At 46.0% G+C, this 14,117-nt stretch overlaps 1 protein-coding gene across 1 annotated transcript in view; it reads left to right on the forward strand.

The window, feature by feature from the left end:
• The first annotated feature begins 4,099 nt into the window (after positions 1-4,099).
• LOC126507955 (chondroitin sulfate proteoglycan 4-like) overlaps positions 4,100-14,117 on the forward strand; it is a 55,344-nt gene continuing 45,326 nt past the window's right edge. The window contains exons 1-2 of the mRNA XM_050152809.1: positions 4,100-4,468; positions 13,755-13,918. Of these exons, the coding sequence (XP_050008766.1) occupies positions 4,390-4,468; positions 13,755-13,918 (243 nt within the window). The 5' untranslated portion in view covers positions 4,100-4,389. The remainder of the gene's footprint in view (positions 4,469-13,754; positions 13,919-14,117) is intronic.

The raw sequence follows: 14,117 nt of genomic DNA on the forward strand, positions 1-14,117 counted from the left end.
GGGAAGCATTCAGTGGGACCCCAGTGATGTAGCTTTTATGAGTCATCGCCCTTGCAGGGTAAAGGCTTTTGGTTGGTGCAGTTGATGCATCAACCATTTTCCTTGAGTAATCTTGACCAACTCAATGGCTCACTAAACTGATCTTGTATGCAATCTCTCATTGGTTACTGTGTCTGGGTGAATAAAAATAGGCTCTCCAGGATACAGATCACAACGCAGTCAGAGTTTTCCGCCAGTGGCAATCCTTCTGGAAGCTATCACTTAGAGATAACTTCCAAGACCCTTTGGGCTTAGAGGAGAAGGGAGATGCATGAACTTAGGCTGCTGCACAAGAGAATGACCTCTTTGGCCACCTCTCATTTCCCTTCTCTCCCATTAAATATGCCTCAGTATTATTAGCTGTGGGTCTCTGTTAGGATAGAATCTCCTACAAAGTGTTTATCTTCCCATAGGTCCTGGAAAACGGGAAATATTAGCATCTTCTTATATGGAAAAGATTTATGTCTTTTTCTACTCAAAGCAGTTGTCTGAAGATAGTCTCTGTAGAGCTGGTCAGAGCTCTCATCTAGCCTGTAGCTGCCACTGGTTGGAATGACTCCATAAAGGAATGTGACTTTTACGTGGGTTGACTTCTTGAGTAGACACTGTAAAGAAACAGACTTAAAGCCACCATAAGCAATGGATTTCTCATTTAAAAAAAACTGTGAACATTTTAATTTTTCTCATTTTAGAGCTATCCAAATTGGCTGGAGACCACATTTCATCTGGGAATGATGCACACGATGGATTAAAAAGCATTTTAAAAAGAGGAACAAGGGGCGTTCTACAGGGAGATAATCCTATACTCTCTCTCTGACACTTTAACCATTTTCTCTGAATTAAAAGCTCTGGGTTTATTAGCAATCCCTTTCTTGGCTTGTGTAAAGAAACCCAAGGATTTCATGTTTCCCCATGTGCTCATTAACAGGGCTTTCCTTACAGTGTGCATCGGTCCCAGTGCCAGGGATACCTAATTAGTATCATATCATGTTGAGCCTGAAGGGAATTTATCTAATCAATTCCTTTCATCTTTTAGGGGAGGAATCAAGCTGGTGTGGTGCTTGTCACCCTTCTGGGACCAGAGCTATGGCTCCCCCCCTCTCCACTTGGTTCACAGATGTTCAGCATCAAGAAAGTCAGTACTTGAGGGTGGTTGGTGTATACTGCAGATCACTAGCATGGTAACAGGATTAGACTTCAGTTGGGTATATGCTAAGTCTATAGAAGGAAAATAAACTAGCCCTCTGTCCTAAAGATAAGACCAAGGATGCCGTGGAGGCTGACAGAGGAGCCCTACGGCCCTGGTTGGGTTCCCAGGGATAGGAGTGTCTGGTGAAATCTTACCATGAACTACACATGACGTTCAACACTTAGCCACAAGTCTGCAGAGCTATATTTTAAGCCTTATAGCATCTTCCGTTTACACGAAGAGACAAATAGGACTTTTAAGTGACTTTTCCCAGGTCCTACACCAATGCCAGTCACTAGCAATCCCAGCTAGCATTTGTAGTAGGCCTTTCCAGACAGCAAACTTTGTTCTTAGAGATGACAGACGAATAGAAGCCCTTCTGGAAGACATGGTGACTGTTGAGGCCTTTTTGGTAGGCTGCTTGTGCTTTTAGACTGACTTAGATATCGCAAGTTTGCCAAGATATTCTGTGTACCTACAGAGAGAGCCTGAGCTGAACTGATCTTGCGGCTGGGCTAGACCTGATCGTAAATTCTACCTCCAGTGCTTTGGCCAGAAAGAGTCAGCCTGGGCTAATATCGACTCACATTCTGAAGGCAATATCTACAAAGTGTCTTAGTTAGGATTCTATTGCTGTGAGGAGACGCCATGACTGTGACAACTCTTATAAAAGCAAACATTTAATTGTGGATAGTTCAGAGATTGAGTCCATTACCGTCATGGCAAGAAGCAGGGCGGAGTGCAGGCAGGAACGGTGCTGGAGAGGGGTGGGAGTTCTTCACCCGGATCCGCAGGCAGCAGTAAAGAAGAGTGAACCACCGGGCCTTGGCTGGACTTCTGAAACCTCAAAGCCCACTCCCACAGTGACATACTTCCTCCAACAAGGTCACAACTCCTAATAGAGTCCCTCTCTACGGAGGGGCATTTTTATTCAAATCACTACAGAGAGCTAGAGTGGGGAGGACCAGAGATTTGGTGTGATCTTAAGAAGGAAGGAACCAAGGTCTAGTTTGTGTTTGTGTTTGTCTTACCGTCTGCTGTAAACGGTGGGAAGTCAGAGTGGTAAAGGTAGCAGGTTTGCACAGGACTGAAAATTCTAATTCTTTTTGGCTGGATCCTGGTTTAGTTGCTCCTTGTGTTGGTTATCATTTCATAACACTAATAAAGTGCACATTTGTTTGGGAGAGAGGACACAAGGGACCTGGATATGGATGAATACAGAGAGGCCCCCTGCCCAGGAAGTCTGTTAGATGTCTGGTGTTCGTCTCGTGGCTAATAAATGTCTTGCTGACATGGTTTGGATCTCAAGGATTTCCCACTACATCATACTACAGCTCCCCAACTCACGTGTTGAGGACTTAGTCCACAGTGGGTTGCGCTATTTACATTGGATCTTAAGGGATTACTCCACGGATCCATTCTGGCTGAATGGGTTCTTAGAAAGTGGGCCTCGTTGAAGGAAGTAGGTTAGTGGGAGTGTCTTTGAAGGTGTATTTTATCCTCAGGCAGTTCTCTTGTGCTTTCTGTTTCCTGCCTGCCCTGAGCAGAACAGCTTTCTGCAGACTTGCCCTTCTGCCTTTGTTTCTGCTTTACCTCAGGCCGAAAATCAACAGAACCAACCGACCATGGACTGAAAGGACTGAAACCTCTGAAGTCGAGAGCCAAATCAGCCTTCCCTCCTTTAAGTTACCAATGTCTATTGTGTTTGGGTTCCAGTTGACAGGCTGCTTTTGGTTACAAGTTTGGAGCCTAACACCAGGCAGATTCAGCTAAAAGGGGGCTTGACGGGTTTATGCAAAACAACCCAGAAAGGATTATGGTGCCCTGGTTGCAGGGATGACTGGAGATGGCAGATCCCAATGCCAGGCAAAGAGCAACAAACCTTTTCTATGTCTTGTCTCTTTTTTGTGCACTAGCTCATTTGAAAAGTCTGCAATCAAAGCTACCCATAGCTTCTCTACCTCCCCTTGGGTGAGTCGCAGGCCCTCTTCATCTGTGCTTCCAGTAGAACTCTTCAGATGGCCAATGACTGCCCTACTCGGGTCATGAGCACCCACCCCAACCCGTCACGTGACAGAGGCGTGGTCTTAGAAGCGGGTGCCAACTCCAATTTCCCCGCACAGGGTGGGACAGGCAATAGAACGCAGCTGTCCTAAAGGAAGGCGGGGCTCCCAGGATCACGGAAGGCCCCTGTGGACAAAGCAGATTTTCTTAGAAGGGGAACAGTGGCCTGACAGACTTTCTGTTGCAGAAAAGGTCAAAATGTGATTCAGTGCTTAAAAAGCACTTTATGACAGAATTAAAAAGGGGAGCGAAAGGGAAATGAAGTCATCGTTGGTTTTATTAGGAACAAAGCAGGACTAACATTGACTGTCCTGGCAGTCGGAGAACTGGCGTTTTGACAACTCCCAGCGGAGCAAACTGTAGCCCAGGGAAGCTGGTTCTGCCGAGCCCTGAAATGTTCTGATCCAAGGGGCACTACTTGTATGGAGCTTCTCCTCACTGTGGCTTATAATCATGGCTCCCAAGGTAGGAAGTGACGGGGGCCACATATTAACTCTTACACCTTAATTATTCTGACAGGTAGTTGCTGCAAAAATTCAAAGATTAAACATAGGGACCAAGCTTTAAAAGAAACAAAACTAAGGCTCCCATTTGCAAAGAAATGTCTAGGCTACCTTCTCTCCTGCCATTCCCGCTCATCCAACAGATATTCACAAACGTCTACACAGATGGCTGGCTTTATTAAGGCCGAGAAAAACGAGCCACTTGTCCTTCTGAGATGTGCTTGAAAGAACCGGTTCTTTCAAGGCCAGCTTAGGTCCTGCCCTGCTATTTTTCCCCCAGCCTGTTGCCCAGAGCTCTCTCTCTCTTCCATTCAGGCACACAGAGCTCCAGATCTGCAAGCAGGGAAGGGGGGCACCGCCTCCCTGTCCCCTCTGTCGCTTGCAAGGCCTTGGAGCCCACACTCTAGCCCCCTCTGATTTCACTGGGGCCGCCCACCGGCGCTGACCCCGCGCAACAGCTGCAGGTAGCAGAAGCGCCCCGCCCCGTCGGGCTCCGCGGCTGGGGACACCGCCCCTCTCCAGGCTCCGGGGGCGCGCGGCGGGCAGTGGCCCGCGCAGGTAGAGCTCGGCGCGGCCCCGAGACGGCGCGGCGGGATGGGGCGGCCCGGGGTCTGCCGCCTCGTGCTGCTCGCCGCTTGCCTGGAGCTCTGCGGGCCGCGCGGGGCGCTCGGAGGTACGCGCCCCAACTTCCCTTCCCCACCCGGGGCGGGCCAAGCCAAGCTGCGCTGCGCGGAGGGGTGGGCGGCCGGGTTGGGGCGCGGGCCGGGGAGGCGGCTGGGCAAGCGGGGCGAGCGGCCCTCCGGACCCCAGGAGCACTCAGGCCCGGTGTCCTCAAGCTGGCCGTAGAGGCCCTGAGCACAGGCTTCGCGGCGGTCGACCACTTGGAACTCCCAGCCTGGGCCTGCGCCCCACCTCTTCCCCGCGAACTCCAGGAGTTTTAAGGTCGACCATCTGACCAGCAGAATGGCCGACTCCTGCGGGCGGCCCTCGCTAGTCCTTTTTAGTTCGGCCCGGGAGCTATTTGGTCTCACGTGACCTGCGAGGCATTGGGGACTCTTAAGTTCATTTAGGATATTCTTTGACCCCCTGGCTCCTTGTCCCTTTAGTCCCACCTTAGAGGGCCTTAGCTTTTCTGAGCCCAAATACTTAGTGTTTTCTTTTTCCGTGGCATTTTGCCTACCTTCCAGATTACTAACCACGTGGTTCTTTAAACTTGCAGGATTGCGCCCTAGTTCCTGGGCCTTCCCACCTTCAATCCAACAAAAGTCTTCCAGTAATTCCAAATTCACAAGCATTGCATGTCTGTAGTATTTTCTATAAGATTCTGAAGTCTTAAATTCATTTTCAGGGTGGCCAAGGCCAAACAGCATTGCCGCAGGTGATTGTTGCGTGATAACGTCATTTTAGAGTGACGCTCCAGGGGCCATCTAGGTTCTGGAAGGCGCGTCACCCTCCTGCTTGTTCAGGTGGTGAGGAGGCTGCTTAGAAAAGCTTTGCACCTTCATCGCCTTCCTTCTTATTTCTGCAGGCTTTCCTGCCCCTTCTGGTTCCTTTCTGTGGGTGTGGCAAGGGGCCGGAGGTCTGGAACCACAGTAACTGTGACTGAAGGGAGAGGTATAAGCCGAGGAGGAGGGAGTCTCCAAAGGGCAGCGAATAGCCTTTGACGACCCAGATGGTATCAGACAAGGAGCCAGTAACAGTGTGGGGGCAACGAGAAGCTCCTGGCTTGGCAGTCTGCTGGGTGCGGGCTTCAAACCCAAGGGGTTTCTTCCCTTCTCAGTTACTCTGCACGGTTGCTTCTCGGAGTCTTGGCTTTGCCTCTGTACGTTTACTGTAGTAATAACGTCCCCAGAGAGGCTTAACCAAACACTGGCTTAGCAGACTGAGAATGCTCAATAAACACTCATTTTCAGCCTTCCATATTCATTATTCCCCGTTCCTCCTCTTCCATGCAATTAACCTGGCTAGGAGACAATAGGTTGATAGTCCTTTAGGTTAGGTGTGTGACTAAAGAATTCCACAGCGGGGACTTTAACATGTGTGTTCTTCATCCATGGCCCCTACAGCATGACAAGTGTTGTAGGCCTAGACCTTGCCAAAATCTACTTTGTGATGCTTGGAAGAATATTTTATTATTATTCTTTTATTTTTGGTATATAGGTTGTAGGGGGAATAGGAGGCCCTGAACTTCATGTCCAGGACCCCAGAGCCTCAGATTCACACAGGACAGGCAAAGCCTTCCTCTGGTCCATGTATGGATGTTGATAGTACGTTATGTGTCGAAAATGTTCACTGCAGCCCCACCCCAACCCCCAGTTTTGGCCTACAGAGACTGCTCCTGAGATGAGCTGAACTTGTCTCCTTAATCCAGACGGGTACCACAAACCCAGCCTTCTTGTTTATCTGTATGTAGTAATAATAACTCTCTCTATATATTCAATCCTATATAATAAATACATTGAGCTTCTGGGTCAGACGATCTGGCCCCAGTGTTCTTTCTGTGTGTTGTTCTGTCTGTGTTTCTTCCTTCCCTTCCCTCCCCAGTCAGATCCAAGTCCTTACAGACGGGCACGGATGTGGCTATGGGTGTTTTACCTTCATATATGTCTGTTTCCCCACACATGTGCCTGGTGTTGGAAGAGACCAGAAGAGGGGGTTGGATACCCTGGAACTGGAGTTCCAGATGGTTCTGAGCCACCGTGTGGATTCTGGGAAGTGAACCCAGGTCTTCTGGATGATCAGTTCTTGCTCGTAACTGCCGAGCCGTTCCTCCATTCCTGAGAATATTTTCCTGAGTTTCCACATATGTAATTTGAATTCATTTCCCCGCTTGTCTCCTCCTTGAACAACTGAATGACCCAAAGAGAGCTATGTTCTTAGTCTTGAAGGGTACAGGGTGATGGTAGGGTCAGCCTGGCAACTCACCACAGCAGAAGCCACCTTTGTCTGCCAGTGGAAATTGTCCAGTAAAAGTACTTTTAGTGCAGGTGCCTTATGTGTTCTATTTGTGAGCCATACTATTGCCCATTGACCACATTGGAAGATAAGAAGCGATTGTGAATTGCAACTAGGTGCATATTATCAGTAGTTTATTTTTGTTTTGTTTTCTGTATTTCGAATTTTGACCACTTTCTTGTCAGATGTTGCTTTTGCATCCCAACAAGGCTGGGTGGGCACTTGTTCCAGAAGGAAAGTGCCAGACTGACCTGCTGCTCCTCGTTGCTGCTGTCTTCATTGTTTTTAATGAATCTTTATCCGTGAGTTGTTTGGGAGAAATTTTAAAACATCTTGTATCAATTATTCTGCTATGTGAAAACACCCAAGGCTGGATTTGTTGTAAAGAAAAGAGGTTTCTTTAGCGCCTGACTTCGGTGCTGGCTCTGGTGAGGGAACCATGGCAGTGGAGTTTATGGCGAGGGGAAGCCAGAGAATGTCCAGGGTGAGGCTTTAGAACACTTCTCTCCAGAGAGCTGGCAAGGGTTCCCCGAAAACTGCCCCAGTCTCTCCTATGAATGATGCCTTACGTGACCTGATGATCTTCCACTAGTTGCCACCTTTTAAAGGGGTTCCGTTACCTCTTTTGGCATGGTAGAGACAAGGCGCCCAACTCTTACAGTTGAGATGCAGACAACATCCAAACCAAGGTACATTTGGCCTTGTTTGTTTGTCTTGAGGATGTGTTTACTTACAGTGAGATAATGGCTGAACCTAGCTAATCAGGCAAGCCTGTAAGTGAATCCCAGAAGAGGAGAGGAGCACCAGCCCACTTCCCATACTGTAGAGTTCCCTGTTTGCCTTTGGAAGGCTTTGTGCACCAAGAGGCAGACAGCCATTTCACATGTCAATAGAGACAGAATTTCAACCACGTTGAAACGAACAAAGTTCTTTTTTTGCTATTCTTATTGCTTTGGTTTTTAGATGGCAGCTACCTCAGATGTCCTCATATATTTTTTTTTTTTTTTGACTCTTCAGTAAATATCCTGGCAGTCCTTTTCCAATTGGTGTCTCAGAACTGGTGCACAGATTCAGATTCTTTTAGCAGCTGGTGTGAGAGCAGGTGGCACATGGCACAAGGTGCTGGCTCCTCACAGTTGAAACACCTACCGCCTGACCATGGGTGCGCAAGAAACAGATGAGGGTCATAGAATTCTTGCAAGGGCATTAGAAGGCAGGTGCCTTGGGAGAGGAGCAAGAGAGAGCCTGGGAGAGGCTGGACGAGCTGTCAACCTCAGCTCTTAGGCACCGTCACTCTAGGGAGGATGCCTGGGTCCAGCACAGACGAATGCGTGTCTGGGGTGGAAGCCGGGCGGGCAGCAGATAACCGTATGCAGAGCATGGATGGCTGGGCACAGGCTCTGTGGTACAGCAGAGGGAAGGAAGCTGGTGGCTCAACTAGGGCAGGCAGCATCAGGACTACATCACTCGCTTATTCAGCAGAGACTGTTTGCATCAGAGACTGCAGGAACTGCAGCTCCCAGAGTGGTGCCAGACACGGGAATCCTTCATTGAGAGGCAGTAAGGGTGGAGTAACTGCACGAAGGCTAGTTATTTGGGTGGATTGGAGAGTGGAGAGCCTGGTGGGTTATGGTTTGCAAAGAGCCAGAGGGCTGCAAATGGCTTGACCTAGATCACCCTGGACACTGAAGATGTTTTAGTGTGCCTGACCCTCCTGCCCTCTGCTCTCTGTCTTTGTCCAACAGCATCAGCTGCACAGTTATCACAGGGGCCTGGTGCCAGAGCTGCCCTTCACAGCTCACTGGACAAATAGTAAACCTCCTGCCGTGCAGCCACAGAGCAGATTTTAGTTCATTGATTTCCTGCTCGGATTTAAACTGAATGGAGCAGAGTTTGTGTTAGTCTGCCCAGAGGTTGCCTAGGGAACCTAGCATGTTTCTGCTAAGTTATTGCTTGCCTGTAAGTTTTCTTCTTTTTTCTTCATGAGTGTGACATTTTTTTTTCCAGTGCAGGGCTCTTCTTAGAACTTTGTCTTAGGATTTTGTGTGATGCCAGGGAACGTGGTTTTTTTTTTTTTTTTTTTTTTTTTTGTCTCCCAATTTCAATTGGAGATTAAAATTTTGGGCAGAAACTTTAAAGACAAATTTCTATACCCATGATGCTTATGAAACTTATTTCTAAGCACAGCAGTATGCTAAAAGACAGGGTGTAACATTAAAAGATACTAAAATTATAGAAAAGTAATTCTAATTTCCATGACATCTAATAGACCCGGAGTATTTTTCTAAATACTTCTTTAATTAATTTATATCCTAGAGCCACCATATCCTTTTCTCCAGAAGGCAGAACTCATGTCTCTGTAGCTGAAAGCTACCTAAGGCTTTCCATTGTTCCCAGGACCTTCTTACCAGGCCCACCAGCGAGGAACCCTCTGCTTGCCAAGGTGGTAAGTGATCTCTTTGCTCCCCGAGCTTGTAGGCGCATCAACAGCTCAAAGCACAGAGTCTTCTCATCAGAGATTTCCACCCTAGGAAGCTGCAACCAAACCCCAAATCTGGAGTTGATTAGTGTTGCCTTCTGGCATCTCCCTCTCCCTCCTGCAATGATCCTGCTCTTTAACCCTCTCTGGAGCTCACTCACGCCTCATCCTTTTCTGGGCACCCCTTCGAGCCCTGTTTCAGTACTGTCGCCTGCTGAGTTACGGTCCGATGGTGTATTTCCCTATCGATCCCTTTCTGATGCCCTTTCGACAGAGTCCTGATTTCCAGGCGGTCATTTCTAACGTGCGCTGGACATAGTTCTGTGCACTGAGAGTTAGGTGCTGATCTGACTGGCTAGATTTTGATGGCCGGATCTTAACATCCCATTTGGGCTGATATGTTCTTGGGGCCAGATAACAACCACTAACACAGATTTTTATTTTTTTTTAAAGTAGAGATTTGTAAAGGCCATTAAAGGAGCAGCCAGTCACCCCTGTTGTAAAGGTACTTTAAATGGTGAGAGAAGGCACTCCGTATGGAGGAGGCAGCTGCAAGTTGCTGCAGGCTCAACTGCACCTGTCCCGTTCATCATGTACTGAGCCAGACAGGGCCTTCAACCCCTTGTGCTGTCTGTCCATTCTCTTCTTTGTTTTCTCCCTCTGTTCCTCCTCCTGTTCTATCTTGCCCGGAACCGGAAACCTCCCACCCCGTGTCCTTTATCCAAACTGAGTGGTCTAATTAATAAAAACTGTGATTGCTTGATTAGCTGTAGTGGTTTGAATGTGATATGCCCCACCTCCCCCCAACAGGCTCATGTGTTCCAACACTTGGTCCCCCACTGGTGATGCTGTTTGGGAAAGTCGTGGACACTATAGGAGGGGGAGCCTCACTGGGGGGAGTGTGCCACATGGGAAAGGCCTTGAGACCCACTGGTCTGGCCTCACTTTTTACTCTCTGCGTTCTGAGTGTGGATGTAGTATGACCAGCAGCTAGCTTCTGCTCCTCACGCCACGGTGTCCTTGCTTGCTGCCATGTCTTCCTTGCCAGGATGGAATGTATTTATCTAGAACTGTAAGAAAAATTATCCTCCCTTCTCCTTTAGGTTGCTTTCCTCAGGGTATTTTCATCACAGCTACAGGAAAGCAAGACAGCGACAGTCTCTTGTGTGTACCTTTGAGACTTCAGTACCACAGAAAATCCTTGGGCTCCTTTGTGGACCCGGGAAAGACACACAGCTTTGATTGCTCCCTCCCTTAGTCCCTAGCTCACCCAAAGCAGCTCCCATCCTACCAACTCCACTACTTCAGGGCTCTCTTCTTTCTGGGAACCTTTTTACTCTGATAGGCAGCCAGCTGTTAGATGAAGTCTTTATCATCTGCTCTTGATGATACTTGGCACATGCTAAGCACTCAGTAAATAGTAAGGCAAATCCAAACCCAACCCAAAACAAACACGAAAACCAAAATCTAACAACAACAACAAAAAACTAGGAAGACTTTGGAAAAAACAAGTTAGAGTCAATTGTGAGGTAATACGATGACTGAAAACTGTCCCACGGGAGAAATCCCAGGCCAATATAAATATTTGCCTCCCAGGAGCACTGTGGTTTAGTTACCTTGTTACCAAACATGGTTGGCATTGTGCATTTTACCACATTTTACCCCTTATTTCAGCACACAGGACAGCAACAGTGTCTTTGGCTTTCTGGTCAAATTAGATACTACAATCACGTCCTCACCTTCACCAGAGCTCAGATCCCCTTTCCCTCCAGGAACTGACTACACTGGCTTTCCTGTTTATTCGTATTGTTATTCTGAGACGTGTATTGGGGCCCGAGAGGATGGGGTCAACCTGGAGGTAACTGAGGGCATCAGTGGCTTCAGACTGTCCAGCCAGAAGTTTTAAACCCACTTCCTTGTTTTTTTTCTCTGGAGGCGATTGAATTTTCTGGCTGCCAGCTGGAACTGGAATTGACTAGTGCCAGAGAGGTGAAACGTGGGAAAATATTGTTTACAAATGTTATTTAGTCATCTCAGCAGTAGATCAGTAGATCTTATGATTTCGAAAACATTTCCTGGCTTTGAACACTTAACAATACAGTCTCCAGGCCTGTCAGAAATTGGGAAGCTGTGTGTGTGTGGTGGGGGGGAGATTCAGGAGAATAAACTCAGCTGGCTGGGAGGTTAGTGATTGCTTGCTTCACCTTAATGACTTTAGCTCTATATTCTAGTATTGAGTTTACTTATTAATATATTGATTGACTTTTTGAATGCATTTTTTTTATCAGTTGTTTAAGTACAGTATATACTGATCAATTCCAGCCCCCTTTATCCTCCTTCTTCCCAGCTCCCAGTTATCCCTTTCCTACATTAAGGATGAAAAAAAAGAAAGAAAAAAAAGAAAAAGAAGATTTCCACATACGAGAGAGAACATGTTTGCATATTTCACTAACCTAATGTTCCCTGCTTCTACCCATTTTGCTGTAATTAATTTTATGCCTGACTAATAATGCATTATATATCTAAATATTATCTCTGTCTGTCCAACATCAATGTACCATGTATATCAGTCATCCACAGTTTATCTAATTTCATTTATCCATTTGTCTGCTGCTGAGTTTTTCTAGCTGCTGTGACTTGGCTCTGCAGGAAACATGGACGTGTATGTAATTCATCCCTTGCTTTCCTTCCATCCCTCGGATATTTTCTCTGAATGGGAAGACTGGGTTCTGTGGTGGCTCTGTTAACTATTTTGAGGAATCTCCATATTGATTGTCCTAATTTACATTTCTTAACAGTGCACAAATATTCCTTTACTTCTGCATATACTTAGCAGCATTTGTTATTGCTTCAGTATTCGTCGTTCTAATTGGGGTAAGATGATATCCTCGCTCTGAACTGAATTTTCCGAGTCACTAATCACATCAAACATTTTTCATGCATCTCTTGGCCATTTGTCTTTCTTCTTTGAGAAGTGTTTGTTCAGATCATTAATAGGAACTTGTTTCTTTTGCTCTTGAGACTCTGCGCTCCTGTGTATTTGGATACCAGTCCCCTGTCAGTTGAGTAGTTGGCAAACATCATCTCTCATCCTTCAAGTTGTCCCTTCTGTGTCAGTCATTTCATTTGCTATGCAGGAGGTTTTTATTCTGAGGAAACACAGTCTTTGCTGTTGGTTGTGCGACGTTAGAGTCCTTGCTATCTTTCAATACCAACGAGATATTTGAGGTATTTCCTTCTTTATTTTCTTCTAGTAATTTGAGAATTTTCAGGTCTTATGTTTAGGACTCGGATAATTCTGAGTTGATTTTTGTACAAGGGGTCAAGTTCCATCATCCAGTTTTGCCAGTGCTGTCTCTCCAGTGTATGTTTTTGATGCCGTTATTGAGAATCGACTTGTTTCTGGAATGCCTGCTATTCCCCCTGGTCTTTATGTCTGTTTGTATACCTGTGCCTGATGTTTGGTTACCATGGCACTGCAGTATGCCTTGAAATCAGGTATTGTGATGCTTCAGACCTTTTTTTTTTTTTTTTTAACTATTTAGGGTCTTTGGTGCTTAATATAAAATTAGGATACTCTGTAACGAGTATCATTGACATTTTGGTAGAGACTGCCTTGAATCTGTAAATCAATTAGGATAGAATATAGATTTTTTTTAATAATATGATTTATTCCAACTCATGAACATGAGATGCTTTTCTTTTCTGTGTGTGTCTTTGATTTCTTTCTAATTTTCCTTTTATTTCCTTGGATAAATTTATTTCTAGGTGTTTTATTTTATTTTTGTGTATCTTAAAAAAAACCCTATTGCTTCACTGATCTTTAATCCATTTTTAGACCCCGTCTTGTTTATTTCTTCTCAGATATTTGATATTTCTTTCCTTTGGCTTACTTGGGGTTTGATTTGCTCCTAGGTGCTTGAGATGTATCTTTAGGTCGCATGTTGAAAATTTTTCATTTATTTTGAAACACACTTCCTCTGCTTTTGCTGTGTCCCATACATTTTGGTAGATTATTTTTATTTATACTTCTTTGAATTTCTCTTTGAAATCTATTGACAGTGACACTCGTCTTAATTGTCCTTTCAGTCGAGGGTAGTTCGGCATCGAGTCCCTTCCAGAGTCTACTTTTTAAGGCCACTTTAGTGCCCGTTAGCTTCCATGGGAAGCTAAATCTCAGATGGAACTTGACATGCAAGAATTTTATTAGGGGGAATCAACCTTGTCAGAAGGCAAGGGAACAGACTTAGATAAAGAATTTGAGTTTCTCTTCGGTATTAGCGAAAGCCTTGGCTGCTCCTTTGGCTGGCTCTAGTGAAGAGGGACCCCTTAAGTCTGCCCTGAGTGAGGGAAGAGAATGCTGTGTCTTGATACGTCACGCCGGGTCTGTGGGCCACCCTAGACAGCAGGGGTGGCCTTTGGCAAGGCAGCTTTCTTCAGCAGGGTCAGCCCATGATGAGGAAGACAATATGAAGCATAGCCATTGTGTAGCAAATTTACTGACCTGGGTTTTTCTTCCCTGAAGCATCCTTCTATGGCGAAAGCTACGTGTGGCTCAGCATCACGGAAGTCTCCTCTGGGCTGTCGCTTCAGCTGAGATTTCAAACCAGCAAGCCACAAGGCTTGCTTTTTCTTGCAGCTGGGAAAATCGACTATTGCCTAATAGAGCTTCTGTCGGGAATATTACAGGTATTTATTTTAATCTTTAAAATAAATAAGAATTCAGTTACTGGAGAACACAAAGCCACATAGAAATAGAATAAACCATTTTTCATTAGAATAAAGTGATATACCATTTAGTTAGGGTGGGATTGTCTTAGATGTTTCCAGTGTATCTTAAATATTCTGACTCTGAACTTTTCCACTTCAGGATATAATCCATAACTCT

The sequence above is a fragment of the Alexandromys fortis genome, unplaced genomic scaffold (genome assembly GCF_014885135.2).
Source record: "Alexandromys fortis isolate MF-2015 unplaced genomic scaffold, M_Fortis_MF-2015_v1.1 scaffold_73, whole genome shotgun sequence".
Classification (NCBI taxonomy): Eukaryota; Metazoa; Chordata; class Mammalia; order Rodentia; family Cricetidae; genus Alexandromys; species Alexandromys fortis.